The 16,810-nt window shown below is 39.1% G+C and overlaps 8 protein-coding genes across 8 annotated transcripts; 4 read left to right on the top strand and 4 right to left on the bottom strand.

Moving 5' to 3' along the window:
• Window positions 1-208: 208 nt before the first annotated feature.
• BDF20DRAFT_917001 (uncharacterized protein) lies at window positions 209-2,512 on the top strand (the record flags this gene model as incomplete). The annotated part of the gene is made up of 8 exons (XM_053084521.1): window positions 209-293; window positions 394-427; window positions 501-715; window positions 812-1,503; window positions 1,570-1,686; window positions 1,778-1,849; window positions 1,921-2,316; window positions 2,396-2,512. 8 exons carry the CDS (start codon window positions 209-211, stop codon window positions 2,510-2,512), a joined length of 1,728 nt encoding a protein of 575 aa, XP_052931940.1.
• Window positions 2,513-3,615: 1,103 nt separating this feature from the next.
• Window positions 3,616-4,833, top strand: BDF20DRAFT_828046 (beta-lactamase-like protein; the record flags this gene model as incomplete). Its single annotated transcript, XM_053078215.1, has 2 exons — window positions 3,616-3,733; window positions 3,809-4,833. 2 exons carry the CDS (start codon window positions 3,616-3,618, stop codon window positions 4,831-4,833), a joined length of 1,143 nt encoding a protein of 380 aa, XP_052931939.1.
• A 333-nt stretch (window positions 4,834-5,166) lies between these two features.
• Window positions 5,167-6,519, top strand: BDF20DRAFT_981681 (60S ribosomal protein L16). Its single transcript, XM_053085131.1, has 3 exons — window positions 5,167-5,210; window positions 5,345-5,483; window positions 5,904-6,519. Exons 1-3 carry the CDS (start codon window positions 5,193-5,195, stop codon window positions 6,353-6,355), a joined length of 609 nt encoding a protein of 202 aa, XP_052931938.1. The 5' UTR covers window positions 5,167-5,192; the 3' UTR covers window positions 6,356-6,519.
• Window positions 6,520-7,125: 606 nt separating this feature from the next.
• BDF20DRAFT_803998 (uncharacterized protein) lies at window positions 7,126-7,497 on the bottom strand (the record flags this gene model as incomplete). The annotated part of the gene is made up of 1 exon (XM_053076456.1): window positions 7,126-7,497. A coding segment is annotated over one exon (372 nt), but the record flags the coding sequence as incomplete, so codon positions are not given.
• Window positions 7,498-9,372: 1,875 nt separating this feature from the next.
• Window positions 9,373-11,677, top strand: BDF20DRAFT_964602 (CTP synthase). The gene is made up of 2 exons (XM_053084964.1): window positions 9,373-9,907; window positions 10,057-11,677. Exons 1-2 carry the CDS (start codon window positions 9,739-9,741, stop codon window positions 11,583-11,585), a joined length of 1,698 nt encoding a protein of 565 aa, XP_052931936.1. The 5' UTR covers window positions 9,373-9,738; the 3' UTR covers window positions 11,586-11,677.
• Window positions 11,532-13,813, bottom strand: BDF20DRAFT_896651 (P-loop containing nucleoside triphosphate hydrolase protein). The gene is made up of 5 exons (XM_053082514.1): window positions 13,674-13,813; window positions 13,524-13,603; window positions 12,919-13,449; window positions 12,405-12,856; window positions 11,532-12,337 (listed from the first exon to the last, which is right to left on the bottom strand). Exons 1-5 carry the CDS (start codon window positions 13,712-13,714, stop codon window positions 11,909-11,911), a joined length of 1,533 nt encoding a protein of 510 aa, XP_052931935.1. The 5' UTR covers window positions 13,715-13,813; the 3' UTR covers window positions 11,532-11,908.
• Window positions 13,814-13,905: 92 nt separating this feature from the next.
• Window positions 13,906-15,527, bottom strand: BDF20DRAFT_839585 (putative zinc finger motif, C2HC5-type-domain-containing protein; the record flags this gene model as incomplete). The annotated part of the gene is made up of 3 exons (XM_053079292.1): window positions 13,906-14,971; window positions 15,051-15,328; window positions 15,396-15,527. The coding sequence occupies 3 exons, from the start codon at window positions 15,525-15,527 to the stop codon at window positions 13,906-13,908; spliced, it is 1,476 nt and encodes a 491-aa protein (XP_052931934.1).
• A 295-nt stretch (window positions 15,528-15,822) lies between these two features.
• On the bottom strand, window positions 15,823-16,624 carry BDF20DRAFT_839584 (uncharacterized protein; the record flags this gene model as incomplete). Its single annotated transcript, XM_053079291.1, has 2 exons — window positions 15,823-16,400; window positions 16,477-16,624. The coding sequence occupies 2 exons, from the start codon at window positions 16,622-16,624 to the stop codon at window positions 15,823-15,825; spliced, it is 726 nt and encodes a 241-aa protein (XP_052931933.1).
• Between the last annotated feature and the right edge of the window lie 186 nt (window positions 16,625-16,810).

Raw genomic sequence — 16,810 nt, 5'->3', positions numbered from 1 at the left:
AAAAAAAGGCTTCACAAGAGAATATTCTTCTTTTGTTAAGAGAAGCTTTACTGTTGAACGAAATAAAGAAGGTCTCCTCGTTTTTTTGACTCTTTTTAAATTAAAAAATACGTCTCTCCTCTCTCTCTCTCTCTTTTTATTCTTTCTTTTTTTTCTTTTCTTCTTCTTGGTGTATGAATTCAGTGAGCTTGGATGAATGACAGACATCATGAATAATATAAAACACATCAAAGAAAAGCCTTCCTTTTGGAAAAAGCTAGGCTTAGGAAAGGTGAGCCATAAAAAATCAGAAGGTAGGTAAACGGGCAAAAAAAGAAGGGACCTAATTTTGAAACAAAATGGATTCAAAAGGAATGAATAAATCAAGTTTTTTTTTTTTTTCTTTGATAAAAGTAGATCAGACATCTGTCAAGAGCAAAAAGTTGAGGTACAGAAAAACAAGTCATGATGGCACCCAAACTATGTTTCTTCTCTAATGTCAACTTTCTATTTTTCCTTAGCCATGCACCCTCCCTACAACAGCTGTCTTCTTCTTCTTCACCACCCGCTCCTACACCCATCTCTACCTATTCCACCACCTTCATTTCACGGTATGAGCAGCAAACACCGCCCATGCCTGCTGTACCACGCAAAAGCAGTCTAAAGCATGCTGTTACGATCAAAAGCACCACGACGCCTCCTGCGCTTCCTGTGATGGGACAACAGCAAGGAAAGGGTAAGTTTTATGATTTTCAATCCTGTTTTTTTTTTTTTTTTTTTTCTTTTCATCAGGTCTTTGCAACTTTTTCTGTGTCTTCCCATTTGCATATAGACGACAGTGATTCCGAAAACGAAAGACTGAATGCACGTATCATCACCAGCGAGCAGCCTCAGGTTACACCGCTCACCACCCTCAAGCCTGTTGCTCGTACAAAATCATCGCTCTCCTCCACTTCCGCTGCTACCACAACCACTACAACTACCACGCCACCTTCCACGACCACCTCTACCGTCACTCCTTCCACCACCTCCTCTGTATCACATGATGATAATAAAAAAAGAAACCATAAACACAAAAAACAAAGACAACCACTGCAGCCTGTTGACAACCTTGGGCCACTCAAGACAACCATGGCCGTCATGACCCACGACAAGGACACCCCAACCGCAGGAAAAGAACAGGAAGAAGAAGAAGAAGAACAAGAAGGAAAAATCATGGCTTCCTTTGTGATGATTGAAAATGACACAACAAAGACAGTGCCAACAACAACAACAACAACACCCACGGAGCGAAAAAGCCATCCAGAAGAAGAAAAACATCAAGAAGGCCGAAACAAAGACAATGACGGTCTGTGGCAAATCATCGCTCACTTGAGAAAAGAGTTAGAAAATGAAAAAGCAACGGTCCAAGCACTACAAAAGCAGAAAGAGGCCGTGGCAAAAGATTTGGATTACTTTGAAATGACCGTCGATGAATTATATGCTGAAAAAACGCAGTTAACTCAGCAGCTGGAGGACGAAAAGGTAACCCCCTCTTCATTCACACTCATTCAACAAACATCCACTAAACAAAAATCAAACCTCCCCCAGGCCAAAAGTCAAGGTCATTTGGAAGAATTGAATATCGTATTAGAGAAAATGAAATCAAACGCAGATAATGCAAGAGACAAATCATTTGCATTGGATCAAGTGAACCTAGAACTCAAGGTAAAAAAAACAACAAAAAAACCAACCCACACAGGGCTCTACCATAGACAGCCACGAGTTTTTTTTTAACTGGAGGACGCTTCCATCTTAGAAAGCGCAAGAGGAGAATAAGGATGTGCACCAACAAATAAAAAAGAAAGACAAATCACTTTCGGAACTAAAAGTAAGCCCCCAATCACAACCTCCACCCCTAGCCCATTGTCCATTCCATAAAGCTAATTCACTTGTTGATAGAAACAATTAAAAAAATCGCAAGAACACACTGAACGTCTGAAAGAGACAAACGACAGTTTGAATAAGGAATTGCTCGAATGGAAGGATCAATATGGTCTCCTTCAAAAAGAAACAGAAATCCTTAAAGCACAATTGGAGCAACAACAACAAAAGCAGCAGCTAGAGCAGCAGCAGCAAGAGCAGCAGCCTGCGACCGCATCAGAAGTTCAACACTTGGAAATTGAACCTGACCAAAGACAAAATTTTGCAATTCATGGCCTTGACATACCAACCACACGTACGCCAAAGAAATCGAAACTGCTACAGAAGAATAAAAAGAACGCATCAGCAACACCAAAAGATCAGAACGATGCGTTAGATAACGAGCTAGACAAGCTACTGAAAGAGAAAGAAAAGGTAAGAAACAAACTACGATAAACCCGTTGTGTACAGCAAAAGCCCAACACACCTTTAGCTTCAATCTTCTTATTCAAAGATACCTTTGTCTGGAGGTGGTCATCAATCTCGTCGACGCAAAGAAGAGTTGGAAGAAATGCTAGACCAAGTAGATTCACAATTAAGTAGAGTAAAGCAAAAACTCAAACGATCGTAAGAAACAGCAAGCAAGAATTATCCTTTACTTTACTTTATTCCTCTCATCGTTACTTCCAAGCTACCCTACAATGAACAATGTAAAACTAAAATAGAGACACTCCCCCCTCCCTTCTATCATTATACCATTACAAAAGGACGACCACAGTACGCTTATTATTATTCCAAGTTTGCTAGCCATCATTTTGAAGATTCCAGCACTACTCCATGATCCTTGATTTGTTCCATACACATCTTATCCACTCATTTTTTTACCCAACAAAACGTTCTCCTCTTTTATAGACCTTATGATGTAATTAAGCAATACTTGACAAGTATTAAAATAGAAAAAAAGCAAAGGAAACATGGCCTGGTGATGATAACCCAAGTCGTAAGCTGTTATTTTTATAAAGATGTATCCAAGCGATAGAGGAACCTATGCTAAAAAAACGGAACACTCAATATTAAAGATGCCGTACATATTGTAAACAAGCATACTCGTCAATTCATAACTCTCCATCACACTTTAAAATGATTAGAGTAAGCTTTTTTTTTTTAGTTTTTTCTTCTAAAGTCCAAGATACAATGCTTTTGCGCATTGGATTTCAAAATTTGCGAGAGGCATATTTTGTATCTGCAGACAGACGAGACCTTCCCGAGTATCCATTGACTGGCGAGACAAGGGGAAATGACCTGATTGTATAATACCATCATCAAACCTTTTTCTTTTTTTATCTTCTTTCATCGCCCTTTGCAAGCTCAACTCTATTATCTTTTTCCTTTTCCCGATAAGGGTTTTTTAGGGATACCAAGTCTCTTTCTGAACCGGGCCCAGGCAAAAAATGGTTATGAAAACGCTGGTTGCTCGATAGGTCATGAATACGATACTGTTACAGCCTAAAAAAAAAAAAAGATCTCGTACGCAAAAAATGCGAAAAAAAAAGATAAAGAGACACTGTAAAAGGAAAAAACTAGATTTGTTTAATTGAAGATGACAGAGTGATACAGGTAGTGTCATCTTCATTAAGACTTTCTTTTTCTTTACTGCTGAACTTGTCCTTTCACCTTTGCTTCGCTCTCAAAATAGATAGTATTTATCCATAAAAAACTGTTGTATTGAAAGAAATGTCATTATACGAATCAACACCACGCTTGGATCTTCCATCCCTACCGAATTTCAAGCAGTTATCAAAGACGGTTTGGAGAGTCCTTGGTTTGAATCCTGGCAAGTTTACTCTGCAAGGTAACGAAATTCTAAGGCAAAGGTAATTCGAACCCGTCTCACCTCTCGTTTGCTGTCACTTGCTATATACACTAGGCACAAATACGTACATTGTTGGCTCGGGAAAACGTAAAATACTCATTGATTGTGGTGACGGCCAGCCAGACTATCTACCACTCTTGATGCATTCCCTCAAATCGATAGATCCCGATGCTTATATATCAGATATTCTTATCAGTCATTGTCATACAGACCATTGTGGAGGATTGAAAGATATACTATCATCTGAAATCAATCGTCCGCCATTGGACACATCATCCTCTTTCATAAGTAGCAGGCAGTACCAGCAGCAGCAGTTTATAAATATCCACAAGTACCCATTAGACACAGATAAAGGCTGGTACAAGGTGTTTTGGGAAAGCCTGAAAGAACTTCCTGATGATACCACATTTTCCGATCTAAAAGATAACCAAGTCTTTACTCTCAGAAACGAAAAAGACAAAGACAGCCCTCCATTGCATATTCGCGTGATGCACACACCCGGTCACGCTAAAGACCATTGCGCCTTCTACCTCGAGGAGGAAGACATTTTGTTTACAGGAGATTGTATTCTGGGGCATGGGTCTGTTGCCTTCGAAGACCTCCACGACTACATGAAGAGTTTACAAAGAATGGAAAAGTTGCAACCCGCTCGTCTGTTCCCCGGACATGGAGACGTCGTAGAGGACTCCATCCAAAAAATACATCAATATATAGCAGCAAGAAGGGTCAAAGAGAACCAGATTCTAGATATATTGAGACAGGACGTAAGGGTTCATTGGACACCGATTGAATTGGTTGAATTCATGTCTTCCAATGGTAGTCATAGTAGTAGTAGCCATAGTCAAAGTAGCAGGAAAAGAGAATACAGCGAACCATTAGCGGCAGTAGCTGTACGCAACGTGGGATTACATCTTATTAAACTGTATTTTGATGGGAAAGTGGAGTTGACCAACCTCGCTGATTACAGAAAAAGACATGGAAAGGACTTGGATCCTTATCATTCAGAAAACGTATATACTATTATGAATGAAAAATGGAGATACATCGACACAAATGAACACAACAATAGCAAATTATAAAGCCTTTTATCATTCCATAGCAATTGTTTACCCATTCCCAACACCTGTTAAACTAGATTAGATCTTTATAAAAACCGTATAAACCGTATAACCCTATGAAAGCCTGAAGGAAACTCTTTTTTTTTCTTCAAAACAATACGATGTTGCAGGCTATTTAACTGCAAATAGATATCCGTGACTATAAAGAAAGGTTGCCCAGCTGGTAAATTTTTTCTTTTCGGCTTTCAAATGCTGTCGAGAGAAAAAAAAAAAGGCTTCAAGTATTATTTGTGGCTTGGCGTGCGGCAAAGAAAAAACCACTCTCAAAGTGCAAAATTTTTGCTCCCTCTCTTCTTATTTTCACGCTTAGTACATCAAGCATGTCTACTTTCGAAAAGGTAATTTTGTTGTTCCAAAGCAACATCAACAGCATTGTAGCAATGCGCAGCCCACAATTTCGAATGATCAGCTTTTTGGACTCTTTTGTTTCATTTCATCTGACACTCGTTTTCATCGTTTCTCCATACATTAGACTCTTGTTATTGATGGTAAGGGCCATTTGTTGGGCCGTCTCGCTTCTGTCATTGCCAAGCAAGCTCTCAACGGTCAAAAGATCGTTGTTGTCAGATGTGAAGCCTTGAATGTCTCTGGTGAATTCTTCCGTAACAAGTGTATGTATTTTCAACAGGTTTTTTTTTTGAATTTCTTTTTGTCTTCGTGAAGTATGCAGCGGATACAAAGATATATTAAATCAGGAGAAAAAAAAAAGAGAATGCGAAAACCATTCATATCAGCAATTGAAACAATCAAAGTGTCAACTCGATATTCAGCATAAAATGTCAGCAATTCTGCGCCGGTTTTTTACGAAACACAACAACGACTCAGTAAAGTTCAATTTTGAAATTATCAAAAATTTGCTCGAGTGATCCTCATCAGTGTAGCCAGTTATACCTCAATTTTGAGCTTCTCCGTTTGTCTTCCTCTATCATAGTTGATGTTGCATATTTCAAAGGATGAAAAAAAGGAACAAAAAAAAAAATAACCAGCTTTACTAAGTTTGATGAATTTTCTATCCTTAATGTAAAATATAGTGAAGTACCATGCTTACCTTAACAAGCGTTGTATTGTCAACCCCAAGCGTGGTCCTTTCCACTTCCGTGCCCCCTCTCGTATCTTGTACAAGGCCATCCGTGGTATGATTCCCCACAAGACCGCTCGTGGTGCTGCTGCCCTTGACCGCATCAAGCTCTTCGAAGGTGTTCCTCCTCCTTATGACCGCGTCAAGCGTATGGTCATCCCTGACGCTCTCCGTGTCCTCCGTCTCAAGCCCGGTCGTAAGTACACCACCATCGGTCGTATCTCTCACGAAGTTGGCTGGAAGTACCAAGACGTTGTTGCTAAGCTCGAAGAAAAGCGTAAGGCCAAATCTGCTGCTTACTACCAACGTAAGGTTGCTCTTGCCGGTCTCCAAAAGAAGGCTGTCGAATCCAAGGCTGATGCCGTCAAGGATATCAACGCTTCTCTTGCTCAACTCGGTCACTAAATCTTTTTTTGATTTGCACTCATTTTGTTTCTTCAAACGGGGAATTACAAATTTATAGTCGATTGTGCAAAAGAGAGAAACAACAATGCGAGATATAGAGAGTCAAAATATATCAAACAATAAATATGAACTGACAACCAAATCTCTTTCATTAATCAATATATACTATGCTTTATGAATGGGGAGACGGGGTTGGGCATATAGAAAGAAGAAAGCTGGGAAAGGGAGATGGAGCGTAAAATAAGGTTTTCATTCATCTTGCATTTATGTTTATTGGCCAATGTTCTTTAACGTGTAAATAAGGAAAGGCAACGGCTAAATAATTCGAAAATCCAACTAAAAATGCTTTTGCCTTCCATTGGATGGTTTCTGGGTATATCTGTTATTCGATAGTCATGGATTGTATCTATTTGAGCAACCACATGCTTGGGTATGACCTTTAAAATTTCATGTATATTATGGTGGTCTAGGTCAGAATTCATTCTCCATGTTAATGCAGTCTCTTCATTGGTATTCACTGCTGTGCTATCCATATCTACCACCACTTGATCGTTGCTGCTATCATCGTCATGATATACAAGCTGTAGACCCAGAATATCTTTTAATAGGTGTATGTAAGATTCCATCGTTTCTTCATTATTTTGTGTCAAAACATACTCGCTCATATTCCATTCCACGAGATGAGCTTTGTGTCGAATTTGGAATTTGAGCAGGCCTGCTAAACCACGGAGAAAAGGTACCGATCCCACATCGACTGCATTTTCCTGGACAAATTGACGAACGAGCGATAGTCGCTGATGTTGGTCAATATGAGGCAACTGCGACTCTTGTTGTAAGAGTGCTTTCAAATGCTGCTTCAAGGCTACTTGTTTTTCAGCATGCCAGTCAGTTCGAATCTTACTTTTCGCTTGCAAAAAATACGATAACTGATCGGGTTGCAGTGTAAAAAGATCGCTTTTACTTCTATTACAACCTAATTGTTCCAGCATCGTTTGATATTCACTATCGCTGCTTTTCCATTCATACAACTGATCGTTGTTCAGTGTTTTGCAACCTTCGAAAAATAATACAAAATCGCTGGTATCGTTATCGTTATTGAAAGCTTTTGTGCATATTGTGTGCCAAAACTCTTGAGCTTCCAGGGGAACTGAATCCATCTTTTGTTTTGTGAAAGCGTATTAGAATTGCTAAAAAGACATATAGAGAAACAGCAGATACAGCATTTTAAACAATAAGCCGGAGAAAGCAAACAGAAAGAAGCCTTTTTTTGAACAAATGGGGTGAGAACGATACCTGAAATTTATTGAAGAATATGGCTATGTATTCTCATGCTTTTCTCTACTTTAATGATTGTCTAAACGACGCAAAGAAAGCATTACCATGATTTTGTTGGCGAAGGTTTTCTGCAATCATATTGTTTAAATTCAATATTTCTTCTGTATGTTACGTACTTCTCAATTATTAACTGGGGAGATATAGAGACCTTTAAACGCATCTATTCATCTTGCATAAAGCATTCCTAATACTTAGAGTTTTCCTTATGGTTAAAAGGTCCGATGTGTGCTTCAGAGGATGGTTCTATATATGCAAACAAGGTCAATGACTCTACCTTTATATGAATTCCGGTAGCATCACTTTTAAAAAAGCGACCATCCCAGGAGCCTTCAGTGGGGAAAGGTCATCAATAAGCAGCAGTTTATCGAACTAGCCAAGTGTTTCGCAACAGTAGCGCGACCTCGTTTGCGCAAGTTGAACAGGCTATGCTTTCGTATCCCACCATAGAAAAAGAAACACTCTAATTAGCTTAGTTAACGCGTTGGTCTATAGTAAGCCTGTACCTCTAATTGTAGGTAAACACGCTGTATATCCTTTATTCGGTGAATAATCTACACAAAAAATAACAAACTTTTGTTAAAGCTAACAGAACATACCCGTTGTCCAAAACTATTGGAAAGAAAGGCTTTCCAAGAAAAACTGGTGATGCAACTATTAACGTCAAATCGCATCCTGTAGGTTATATAGTATTTGAAAGTACCAGGATATTTATCAAGTGGAAAGAGTAGTTAGCACGTGCATTTGCATTTTGAAGCAAACATATGAGAAAGAGAAAAAGACACAAATACGAAGAATCTCATTTGAACCGCTGTTTTTTCTGTCTTGGAGAGACCAATGCCCCAATACTGCAGTGGTAGAAGCTGTAGAAGCAGCTGATGACAATCTATATATGATGAAGTTGTGTTGGCTGTTTAAACGTATCAGCTTAAATCGTAGTTGGTAGTTAAGAGCCAGAAGACCGAGTCATATTTCTACCGTAAATTCTTATTTGTACCTTTCTAATTGAGAGTATTTACTTCTTCGGCAAATTTACGATTTGGTTAAACGAAATAGAAAGTAGTTTATCACTATTACTGAGATTAGGTAACACAGTGTTCCTATGGAAAGAGATACAATGTAGACAAAGGACTCAAAGGCCATATTAATACTCTCGGAGTTCAAGTATCATGCTATTCGCCAAAACGGATTGATGTAGTCAATCAAACCCTGCGGCCGAAAAATGTATCACAAATATGTGGTTATATTGTTTACTTTTGAAGGAATATAGAAGGTAGTCCACAATTTCACTATGATCATGGTGCTTTTACTATGACAAGGTAATTGCAGGCCTAAACGTTAGCACGGTATTCATAACGAGCATAGTAGTAGCTGATAAAATAGAAGTTTTTTTCTTCTTCAAGACTCTATAGCAAGTAATGATTAACAGCTTATAAGGCTGATTTATTCCATGTGCTCAAAAAGGTATCATTCTGAAGTTCAGCGTGCGTTACTAATACATCGTATAACGTTCAGGTAAAGCTGACTTGAAAACTTATTGAATAATATTTGGATAGGTCAAATGTAATTTTAATAAATAAACTTTGACCAGGATTAAAATATTTTTTCAAGAAAAGATTGGAGTATTTATACACTTTCTATGAACTAACTGCGAATAAGTTCTTGGGTTGCGGTTACTGATTATCCTGGAAACCATTGTATTGCGGGATGTAGTATGCGGGAAAGTTGTTTACTTTAAAATCCCGATTTGTATGTTGAAGGGAGGCTTATGACCCTTATGTTTGGAAGCGATTCCACCGAAAAGGCTCGCAATTGAATCTGACAACATTATTTTAGTGGCTTATATCAGGTGGTTTATCCGCAGCCGTCCAGTTTTTCAGTCACAGTAGCAAGCGAAAAACTAACGTACCAAAATCTGCTAATATTTTTTTTTTTTTTCCCTTTCCTACCTTTTGCCAATACTATTTTTCTTTTGTACAAACAACCTTAGAGCTGTCTTCGTCCTCCTTCCTTGAACTACATTATCCTTCATTTACAAAAGAAAAATTAATATGACGAAATATATTGTCGTTTCTGGTGGTGTTATTTCTGGTATTGGCAAAGGTGTTATCGCTTCAAGTACCGGTACTCTTTTGAAGAGTATGGGTCTGCGTGTGACAGCTATCAAAATTGATCCTTATCTTAACATTGATGCTGGTTTAATGAGTCCTTTAGATCATGGTATGTATGATTTTTCATATCCTGGATAGAAAGGCTGCAATTTTTTGTTACATTTTTGGCAATGCTCCTTTACTCTCTTATCTTCGCTGCTTGGCTTGTTTTACTAATGCTTCGTCACTTTTCAATCATGCTTCGCTCGAATCATGTAGGTGAAGTATTTGTTTTGAACGACGGTGGTGAAGTTGATTTAGATTTGGGTAACTACGAACGTTTCCTTGATGTCGAATTGAGCCGTATCAACAATATCACCACTGGCAAGATCTACAGTGAAGTTATTGAAAAGGAACGTAAGGGCGACTATCTTGGTAAAACCGTGCAAGTTGTCCCTCACATCACTGATGCTATTCAAAATTGGGTTGAGAAAGTCGCCGAAATGCCTATTGATGGCTCTGGCGAAAAGCCTGATGTATGTATTATCGAATTGGGTGGTACAGTTGGTGATATTGAGTCAGCTCCCTTCGTAGAAGCGATGCGTCAATTCCAATTCCGTGTTGGACATGACAACTTCTGTTTGATTCATGTCTCTTTGGTTCCTGTTGTTGGTTCTGTTGGTGAGCAAAAGACAAAGCCTACTCAAATGAGTGTTCGTGATCTTCGTGGTGCTGGTCTCACCCCCGATCTTATTGCTTGTCGTTCTTCCAAGATCCTTGAACCCAGTGTTGCTTCCAAGATCTCTATGTTCTGTCATGTTGCTCCTGAACAAGTATTGGCAATCCATGATGTCTCTTCTGTCTATCATGTCCCTATTTTGATGCGCGAACATGGTGTCATTGATTTCTTCCGTCGCCGTCTCAATCTTGATGCCCTTAAGATCAGCGATGAACGTCGATTGGCCGGTGATGAACTTTGGAACAAATGGACTACTTTAGCTGGTAGCTACGAAGACCTTCATGAAACCGTCACTATTGCCCTTATTGGCAAGTATACCAACCTTCACGATTCTTATATCTCAGTTTATAAAGCACTTGAACATGCTGCACTTGCCTGTAAGCGCAAATTACAAATCAAATGGATCGAAGCCACCGATTTGGAACAAGAGACTCTCAACACAGACCCCATCAAATTCCACGATTCATGGCAAAACCTCTGCTCTTCAGACGGTATTTTAGTACCTGGTGGTTTTGGTAACCGTGGTATTGAAGGAATGATTATGGCTGCTAAATGGGCTCGTGAGAACAAGATCCCTTACTTGGGTATCTGTCTTGGTATGCAAATTGCTGTTATTGAATTCGCTCGTAATGTCTGCGGTATGGCTGATGCTGACTCCGCTGAAATGAACCCTGATACACCTACTCCTGTTGTTGTGTACATGCCCGAAATCTCTAAGACACACATGGGTGGTACTATGCGTCTTGGTCTTCGTGCTACTGTCTTCCAAGAAGGCACAGAAAACTCTCGTGTTCGCAAATTATATGGCAACAAGCCTTCTATTGATGAACGTCATCGTCATCGTTATGAAGTCAACCCTGAACATGTTGGTAAATTCGAATCTAAGGGTCTTAAATTTGTTGGTAAGGATGAAACTGGTCAGCGTATGGAAATTGTTGAAATGGAAGGTCATCCTTATTTCGTTGGCTGCCAATATCATCCTGAATATTTAACTCGTCCTTTGACTCCTTGTCCTCTCTTCAAGGGTCTCATTTTGGCTGCTGTCGGTCAACTCGATGCTTCCTTGTAAATAACTTATTGTATTTTTCTATTTTTTTCTTTTTCTCCTTCTCCACCCAATTTTTTCTTTTTTTTTGTAATAGAGATAATTATAAACCCCACCATTTATCATTTATTGTTAATGAATCTTAATAAAATAAAAAGTGTATATAGTATATATTCATTATCCTCCATCGGAAGTCAATAAACTCAGTATTTATCGCCATAGACTAAAGGCAAGCTCGCACTTATTTAACGTTTTAGTGACGCTCCTGACACCGTAATCAACGACTGCTGCCAACTTTATTATGGTATCTGAATTAACTGTTGCAATAACTGATTGGTATTCTTATTCTATTGCTCCATCACGTCGTCTTCATTGCTTTCTCTGTCTAGCAATGTTGTGCTTAGTGCTGATGGGGTTACATAATTCAGTGCCTGTTCAAGGTTGCTTTGTGTGATTTCATCCAAATTCTGCTTCAATGTGAGCAATCCAGCTTTTCGGACCGCTGCCCTAAGATCGGCACCAGTGTAACCCTCAGTTTTGGAAGCAATAAGATCAAAATCAACATTTGCCTCCACCTTGGTACTCTGTGCCAACACTTTTAAAATTTGTACTTTCTCAAGTAAAGTTGGTGCTCCCACATATACTAGTCTATCCAACCGTCCTGGCCGCAAGATCGAATCGTCAATAGATTCCGGATGATTGGTGGCTGCTAATATTATGACTTTTTGGTCCATCTTGTCAATGTGATCTATTTCGATTAAGAATTGTGATATAAGCTGTGAAAAAACAAAAAGAAAAAAGTTATTGATAGAACAACATAGTACCGCGCGTGAATGAGCTTACCTTCCTCCCAACATCACCGGATGAATCTCTTGATGCAAAAATAGCTTCTAATTCATCTAAGAATATTACGCAAGGACTACATCGAACGGCAGTTTGGAAAACTTTTGCTACTGCCTTCTCTGATTCACCTACCTCCCCTTTGATAAGATCAGGTATACTTATGGGGAGAAAGTTGGCTGCTGATTCAGTGGCTACAGCTTTCGCCAACAATGTTTTACCTGTACCAGGAGGGCCATAGAGTAGCATACCTTTAGAGGGTCGAATTCCCAAACGCTTATATGCATCAGCATGCTTGTACAACCAAATGACTGATTCTTCCAGCGCTTGTTTCGCAGTTGTTAGGCCACCAATGTCTTCCCAATAAACGGGCTCAGGCTTTTCCGCCATAACAGAATCTTGTAGACCAGTAACTCGAATACGATCAAAGACGTGGTCAAAGTTTTTGAGGTCAACTAATATTGAAGGGCAGCTTTATTAGCGAAAAACAAGTGTGACGCAGACTCGTATAAAGTACCTTCGGTTTCCTTGTTGTTCAAAGCATCTTCCTCAGCCAATCGAAACCATTGTACTAAATCAGCTGCTACAAAAGCGTGGGCTTTCGATGATAATTCTCGTATAGTTTTCTCTTGCAATTTAGAGTGAGACTTAAAGTTTGTGTGGCATATATGTTGCATTATTTTGAAGCGTTCATCAGGTGTTGGTATTTGCAAATGGATCTCATCTAGGAATAAATTTCGAATTTCGAATGCTAAATCATCTGGTCGACGAGTTGTAGCCACTAGCATCATGATATGGTTGCTGTCGCATTCTTCAATCATAGTTTGAAGGAGGTTTTTCAACAAAAAATCGTAATTCTGTCGTGGAAAAAACAAATCAATATCTTCTATCAAAAGGATACTCTTCTTCTCATTGTTGGCTCTCCATAAAAGGCGTTTAAGTCCTTTAACAATATGCCCGTGATAGTCGGCAGCAAGTTGCCCAAGTATTGCTGAGATTATTGGTACGTTGTAATCTAATGCTAACTTATGCACAAGATATGTCTTCCCTATTAAGCTCAGACACCCCATTAAATATATTTTTATAATAATCCTTGACCCCAACGAAATAAAGCTAGATTACCTATGCCTGAATCGCCTTTGATCAAGACTTTACCGGCAGACTCGCCTTCTAGAAATGTCAATCGGAATGCTTGTTCCAATCTACAGTTGATGAAAACACATCGATCAGTCCATTTCCACAGGATCTACTCATTGACTCTCAAAAAAATACCTAGCTCCTTCTTCTCCATAACAATCTGAAGCATATGACATGAAAATAAATCCCTACTCGGCTAACTACAATCACGCAAAGAACAGAAATGACAGATAAATACAGCAGGAAGCAGGAAAAAATAAATGATGAAAAAAAAAAAAAATTGATCGGCATAAACTAACTTTTACTTTTAAAATACAGTGTCTACGTTTATAGCTTTAAGAATACTGAATTATACATTATCCGTTATTTATTGACAGACCGCGGGTTCGTGTGCCAAATCTACATTATCATCATCGGCAACACTTGAAGCATACAAATAATCATTTATCTCGTCATCCATATCGTATTGAACACGCCCTTTTCGTCTTATCACTCCCTTGGATTTTTTGGTCTTTTTGCCAACAAATTTAGGTGCCGTAATACCTTTCAGCATAGGATTATAAGCATACGTCCCCGCAGAAACGCCATCGTCCTTATTCGTCTCCTTGTTTCTATTTGTTTCATGTTTTAGCTCTTCTTCATCATCATCAGAAGACGAAGAAGGAGAATCCACGTCTTCAACCTTCACCTGCTTCGTTGCAACATCAATAGTCATAACTTTATGTTTACTACTTCCACCTAATTTTTCTAAGCGTCTTAAATTTGATTGCTGCTTCTTCAGTAAAAGAGCTCGCTCCTGTGCTGTTAACCAAGGGTTCAACTGATCACTGGGTAATTCAAAATCGGTGGCTTGATCGATAACCGTGCTACGTTTGGCACTTGTTCGTTGAAACTCCAGTAGTTTATCTTTATGCTGTTCAGCTCTTATTCTGTCCTCGTTGTCCACATCCATTTGGTATGTATACATATTATTTCCCCCGCCAAGTTTCGACGCATAAGCAGGCATACCGCCACTATTTCCTGATACAATCGCTTTTTTGGGTTGATTTTGCGCTTGTTTCTGCTCAGCTCTTTTTCTTTTGGCTTCAGCAATGACAGCTAATTGTTGCTCTTTTGATAGCACAGGTTCGCCGCAAAATGTACATGGACCTATCCCTTCAGCTGTACAAATGATCTTTCCACAACTCAAGCAGTTGGGTGCCACTGTCAAAAGAGGATGCTTTGTTGCTTGGCACTGACATGGCTTCCTTTTTTTACCAGGTTTCTCTGCCTTTATGTCTAATTCTCTTAAAGCTGCTTCCAATGTCATTTCTTTTTTTGGTTTCTTTTCTTTCTTCTGAGCGGGCGGTTTGGTTTCTTTCGGAAAAGCCGCTTCACGGATATCCTGTGTAGTTTTTTTTGAACGATTTTTCGCCTTTCTCGCTTTACGTAAACTGTGATGATCATAAAGCAAGAATACTGTTAAAAAGAAAACCTTCGCATCATAGAATACAACCATTCATTGAGTTTTACCCAGCAACGTAATCGTCTTCCTTTTTGACACTAATATTCGCAGGCCACATTGTTTCGTAAGGCTGTTGGTTCGATGGTAAAGAAGGGAAGGCTGATGCTGGATTAGCAGCAGTGGATATTCCTGTAGACGACGATGCTGCGGGTATTTGAGCTGGTGATGCTTTTTCGGTTTCAACAATCGACGATGTAGGTGTGGACTTTGCAGGTTTTGAGAAAAAGCGCCGTTGTGTAAAGTCTTGAATGAAGTCAAGCGCCTTGTCACTGGTGCCTACCATTTCCTATTTCATTAATCGTAGTTAACGAGAAAGGTTCAGACGATTTCGCGCGATTGCAGAAGACTGTTACCATAAGTTGGCTTGAAAAGGCTTCAGGTGTGTCATTTTTCATAAGATACGGTATAATTTGTGTTTCTAGAGTTTCCGAGTCAAAACCTAGGAAGACACTGAGTTTGTCTATTGCCCAGCTTTCAAGAGACATGTCGAAGCAATATTATATGTGAGGGATCTGTAAAAATATACTGCATATAAAAACCGCAGTTGAAATGACATCTTTTACAAAAGTGTTTAGCAGCAGCAGCAAAAAAGAATCGTCTCCGCTCAAAGACAAATGATACTCATTTATGCAAAAAATAAATTTAATATCTCAGAAAGTGGAACTAAGTTTATTTACTATGTACAGGGTTTAAGTGATACACCTTAGAAGCGTCTGATCAGAGTTAGTCAGTTTGTATGAGGAAAGCTATTATTATGATAACTATTTCTTCGTTTCCATTTTATTGATTACGGCTTGCTACATCATCGTTATCCCTAGCACCTCCAGGTCCTGTTGTTGTATATTTATTGCCTCCTGGTTCATTCTCATCTTGAGCGGCTTCCATTGTTCGGTTACGATGGTCTTCAGGATCATGTTGAGTAGGTAAATCAGCACGATTACATTTTTCAGCAGCAGGATTGATGGTATTGGTTCCTTCAAAGTGTGTATCAGTTTTATTCTCACCAGGTCTAGGGTGAATCTCTTGATCTTGTTTTAGACTTTGACCGTGGCTTGTTAGTTCAGCTGCTGCTGCTGCACCCTTACCAAAGGCAGCCTTCTCACCACGACTATCTTCAGGGTCGTGTTGAGTTGGTAATCTAGCACGACTGGATTTCTCTGGATCTGGGTTGATAGTATTTGTGCCATCGAAGTGCGTATTGGTTTTGTTTTCAGAAGGAGTAGGCTTACCAAAGTCATTGCCTCTGGAACCATCTGTTAAAGGTTTTCCTGTCAAAGCAGGGCCACCAACATTTAATGCACGATCCTTCTTATAACGATGTTCGGCTTGATTTCCGGCAGCAGAAGTTTCGTCTTGTCCTTTCATACACAGCAGATATAATGTCAAAATCAACTGAATAAGCTCTTCTCAAAGTGCTAAGACTATTTTACATACCGTATTCATTGATATCCGCGTTTATAGTACTGTCAACGGCTGGTGATATCTTTGAAATACCGGATTGAAGCTTATCATTATCTTCTGTGAAGACACGAGAATCATTATCCTGGCTTGAAGCAGCTCTGGGATCACTCTGACTGGCCATGTTGTTATATGTCAAAGAATAGTTATGAAATTTTTACAAAAGAAAAAGATTAACAAAATGCATGCTACTCTAGCATATGGGCTTTTATAAGCTGAATAACCCAGCTATAATTATAATATCATCAGAATGATATCACCCAAACTAAATTTGGTTTTCGATAGAGAAGTAATAAAAAATATTTCTTAA

The sequence above is a fragment of the Mycotypha africana genome, assembly GCF_025528875.1.
Source record: "Mycotypha africana strain NRRL 2978 chromosome Unknown BDF20scaffold_12, whole genome shotgun sequence".
NCBI lineage: Eukaryota > Fungi > Mucoromycota > Mucoromycetes > Mucorales > Mycotyphaceae > Mycotypha > Mycotypha africana.
This window is presented reverse-complemented; position numbering and strand designations above follow the sequence as displayed.